The following is a 4,568-nucleotide window of genomic DNA, read 5'->3' as shown; positions in this document are numbered from 1 at the left end:
CCCTGGCGGGAGCCATGGGTCCCCCGCGGCAGGCAGCTGGCGAGGACACCCTGCGGGGCAGAGGGGATGGAGGGGAGAGGGCTGGGGCTGCTCCTGGGGGGGCTGGAGGGAGGTTCCTGGTGTCAGTGGGCTCTGGCCCTCCTGGCTCCCAGCCACTAGTGTGTGACCCAGCACCTGCCCTGCAGGAGGTACGAGTCCTCGGCCAGCGGTTCCGCAACCCAGTGGGCTTGGCGGCCGGCTTCGACAAGCAGGGCGAGGCTGTGGACGGGCTGTACAAGATGGGTTTTGGCTTTGTGGAAGTAGGGACTGTCACACCCAAGCCCCAGGAGGGGAATCCCAGACCCAGGGTCTTCCGGCTGGTGGAGGATGAGGCCGTCATTAACAGGTAGGATCTGAGGGTGGCTGCTCTGCGGTGTCCCACAGACTGCCTGCCCAGAGGGAGGGCGTTTATTTGGGTGGTCCTGGCTCTGTGGTCTGTGCTGTGGTGGTTCTTGGGTTGGATGTGCTGAGCAGAGCTGCAGAGACCATATGTCTCCCCCGTGTTTCTCTTGCTCAGGGTTTGGGGACACCAGCCCAGCCCTGAACCTCACCTGCTCTCATGCAGGTATGGATTCAACAGCCACGGCCACGCTGCAGTGGAGCGCAGGCTGCAGGCCCGCCAGGACGCGCAGCTCAGGCTCACTGGTGGTAAGACAAGCTTATAAGCCTTTGCTCTTAGTGTCTGCAGTGTGGGTTTGGGAGTCTCCAAGGTAGCTGTATGTTGGGAAATGTGTGTAATGCCAGTGACCAGGCATGGGAAGGCCCTGGCCAGAGCGAGATGCACTCAGACAGCAGGAACCCACTTGGGGCTGTAGCCTCTCCCCCTTGGGGGTTCCGACCTAGTGCCTCTCTCCTGCCATTTTCTCTGCGATAGAGGCTGTGCTTGCTGTTTTGGGCAGGATGTGTCTGCTGAGACTAGCCAAAGCCCATAGGGCCCCAGCTGGGCAGTTTCCGAGGGCAGCCTCCACCGGGTGGCCAGCCTGGAGGCTGCAGTGCTGGGAGGTGTGACTGGGGCAGCTGTGGTGATGCTCCTGTGGCTGCAGGACAGTCCCAGGCCCACCCTCATAAAACACATGGGCTGCATATCCCTGTCTTGATTTTAGCTGGTCCTGGGGTCTCCTTTGTCAGGCACTCTGGCCCCTTATGTGATGGTTGGTCCTGCTGCCCTGGTTCAGCCATGTCTCTGTTCCAGCGGGAATGCCCCTTGGAGTCAACCTGGGCAAGAACAAGAGCTCTACTGACGCTGCAGCTGACTACGTGGCTGGGGTCCGGACGCTGGGCCCTTTGGCTGACTACCTGGTTGTGAATGTGTCCAGCCCGAACACTCCAGGGCTGCGGGACCTGCAGGGCAAGGCTGAGCTGCGGGACCTGCTGACAAAGGTGGGTGATCCTCACAACCAGCCTGGACCACACCTGCAGCACTGGATGCATCCCATCCCCTGACAGCGCTTGCTCTGTTCCAGCCAGTGGGTTTGCTCCAGCACAGGGAGCAGTGTGGTGGTTCCCCGGAGTGGTGGGCAGAGCCACTGAGATGTCCCCTGATCAACTGCTGGCGCGGGGTTCACCGGGGTGCTGTACTCCAGCAAAGGGCATGTGAAGAGTGAGGCATTGTCCTCCACTCTGCTCCTGCAAGGAGGTGGCCAGCTGCCCACTCCACAGCATTGAGAGTTGCTGTGGTCCTGTGCAGGCTGTGTGCCCCAGGCCCTGTGCTGTAGGGTGCCCATCCCATCAGTGGTGTCATGTAGGGAGAGCAGGGCCTGTCCCTCTGCTGCCTGTGGCAGTGGGTGCACATGTCTCCCCGGTCCTGAGCAGGAGGTGTTCCCCCACCATGTGCTGCTTTGTGTCCCCACATGCCCTCATGCAGGTGCTGGCAGAGAGGGACGCGCTGCCCTGCGAGCGCAAGCCAGCCGTGCTGGTGAAGATTGCCCCTGACCTCACTGCGCAGGACAAGCAGGACATCGCTAGCGTCATCTGCGAGGTGAGGAGGTAGGAAAGGGAGGCTGGCGAGAAGCTGGGCTGGTGTGCCTCCTGCCTCACCTCACACAGTGCCGGGGCAGGACCACGGTGCTCCTGGCAAGTCACCTCTCTGAAGGGACAAGTGGACCTGCAGCTCTCTGGCTGCTGTAGGGACTGTGTCCTGGGTAGCTCTGAGTCTGTGAGGTCCTGTGTGCATCACCCAGTCCTCAGGGATGGTCCAGGCAGTGAGGGGCAGCTGCTTTGTCCTCGGGCACATTGCTGGGGCACTTGCCAAGGAGTCCTGGCCTGGCAGCCTGGGGATGAGAGTGGGGGGCTGCTTGTAGCAGCTGTGTCCCCATGCTGCTGCCCTCCTCAGTTAGGTGTGGACGGGCTGATTGTCAGCAACACCACCGTGAGCCGCCCCAGCAGCCTCCGGAGCACGCAGCGCACAGAGCCCGGGGGCCTCAGCGGGAAGCCCCTGCGGGAGCTCTCCACGCAGACCATCAGGGAGATGTACTCCCTCACCCGAGGTAGGGGCAAGGCAGTGCTTGGGGGCACCTGCTGGCATCGCCCATGCTGTCCTGACCCTCTGCCTGCCCACAGGCCAGGTGCCCATCATTGGGGTGGGTGGGGTGAGCAGCGGGCACGATGCCCTAGAGAAGATCCGTGCTGGAGCCTCGCTTGTGCAGATGTACACGGCGCTCGTGTACCACGGGCCGCCAGTGGTGGGGGCAGTGAAGCAGGAACTGGAGGAGCTGCTGAGGTGAGTGAGGGGCCAGGCACCTCCCCAGGGAGTCCCGGGGCCCAGGGTGGCTCTGGGCAGTTGTGTGCTGGTGTACAAGTGGTGGTAGCACAGGACTGAGCCGCAGTGCCAGGCCAGCCCAGCCGTCACACACTATCCCTGGTTAGGGAGCAGGGGTTCAAGAACGTCATGGAGGCGGTTGGAGCAGATCACCGGTGCTGACACGCTGTGGAACCATGGTCTAGCCAGGAGGAGCTGTGGCCAAGCAGGGACAGGTCTGATGCTTCCAGTGCTGGGCAGGCTGGGACTAAGCCAAGGTCCTGGTCCCAGCACCTGAGAAGGGGCAGTGATGGGCGAAGCTGGGGCTGCACTGGTGGGGAGCAGGGGAAGGGGCCTCCACACTGCTGCCATTGTCCAGGGCTGTATTTTGGCTTTCCTGTGGGTTGGGGTCCCCAGCAGAAACCAGTGCTGAGTAAGGCTCTGCTGGGCGGTGAGGAAGGCCTCTGAGGGGACAGCCCTGTGGGTTGTAGGCAGTCCTGTGCCCTGGCTCCTGCTGCACTGCTTCCCCATGGGGGTCACACACCTTCCCTGGCATCACTGCCCAGAGCTGTGGACCAAGCTGTGTACTGGGTGTCCCTTCTGCCAGGGACCCCGCAGCCCATGCTGCCTGCTCTGGTGGGCACTTGGTCCTCCTGCACTGCAGCCTCTACAGGAGGGTTTGCCCTCCCTGCCCTCCTCCCCGCTCCGCACACGGTCCTGTAACAAACCTGCCAGCCCTGGGTCCTGCCCGAGTGTCAATAAATGTTTGTCTCACCTGGTCCTGTGTGCTGCTCTGGGGTAACCCCTTGGGTCAGAGGGACACAGCCCAGGTCTCTTCAGCCAAGTGGGATCTGCTCTCTTTATGTGTTTCCCACTCAGTGCATCTTTTCCCAGTGGTAGAATCTGCAGGGTAGCTGGGCTCTGGGATGGATCCATGCGAAGTTCACCACGGCTACCCTCGTGGAGACCTCTGCCTGAGGCTGGGTCCTTGGGAGGTGCTGGGCACCATTTCTTCCCTTGGCTGCTGGTACGTAGATCTTTGGAGACAGCTGCAGTTATGCCCTGTCACTTGTTTTGGAAAGGCCCTATTTGTTCATGCTTCTGGAGGCTGTTGGTTTTGGCTTTGGGGCCTCTGGCACTATCTGCTGCTTTGCTCAGGACTCCCTGTGGTTGTCCCAGGCATTTCTTGAGCAAAACATCCTGACTTGGACACGACGTTCCCTCTGCAGCCTCTCGCACTCCACCCTGCAGCGCAGGGTTGCATCACAGTGCTTCACCACACCTGTTTACAGGAGGAGCAGGAATACTGACCCCACTCTCAGTGGCCTTCAGCTCACATCAGGGCTATCAGCCAGCTGCTCCTCTGCTTCCGCAGCCCTCTGCACCAGCCTCTTCGTTTCCTAGATTCTCTGCTTCGGACAGCTGGTGCTTTTTCCTGCTCTAACAGGGATGTGATGTGGTCCCTTGGCCAAGGTTTTGATGTGCTTTCTCTGGAGAGGGCCTGGGAGGCGCTGGCTCTCCCAGTCTGAAGGTGGCTGTCATGGTTGTGGGATCATGAGCTTGAGTTTCACCTTGTCCCAGGGGACTCTTGTCTGTGCTCTGCAGCTGATTTATGACTGTGGCTTGGAGACATTCAGTGCCATGCACTGCCATGGCAATCGCTGGCAGTGTTGGTCTCGGGCACAGCCCTGCACTGCTATTGCCTGGTGCGTGGGATGCGGTCCGTGCTCCATGGGCAGGCTGAGGCAGCTTCCCGCACCTTCCTGCAGGCAGTCCCTTCATCTGAGCTAAC

The 4,568-nt window shown here is 61.3% G+C and overlaps 1 protein-coding gene across 1 annotated transcript in view; it reads left to right on the top strand.

Annotated features, from left to right (window-relative positions):
* The window catches only part of DHODH (dihydroorotate dehydrogenase (quinone)), a 4,025-nt gene extending 1,066 nt beyond the window's left edge, over positions 1-2,959 (top strand). Inside the window, exons 2-8 of the mRNA XM_009894077.1 lie at positions 153-385; positions 605-687; positions 1,232-1,419; positions 1,904-2,017; positions 2,372-2,525; positions 2,599-2,758; positions 2,905-2,959. Coding sequence (XP_009892379.1) covers positions 153-385; positions 605-687; positions 1,232-1,419; positions 1,904-2,017; positions 2,372-2,525; positions 2,599-2,758; positions 2,905-2,959 — 987 coding nt within the window. The remainder of the gene's footprint in view (positions 1-152; positions 386-604; positions 688-1,231; positions 1,420-1,903; positions 2,018-2,371; positions 2,526-2,598; positions 2,759-2,904) is intronic.
* Positions 2,960-4,568: the final 1,609 nt, after the last annotated feature.

This window comes from Charadrius vociferus, unplaced genomic scaffold, assembly GCF_000708025.1.
Source record: "Charadrius vociferus isolate BGI_N301 unplaced genomic scaffold, ASM70802v2 scaffold341, whole genome shotgun sequence".
In the NCBI taxonomy this organism is placed as follows: Eukaryota; Metazoa; Chordata; class Aves; order Charadriiformes; family Charadriidae; genus Charadrius; species Charadrius vociferus.
Note: the sequence above shows the minus strand (reverse complement) of the source record. Positions and strands in the feature narration are given on the sequence as shown.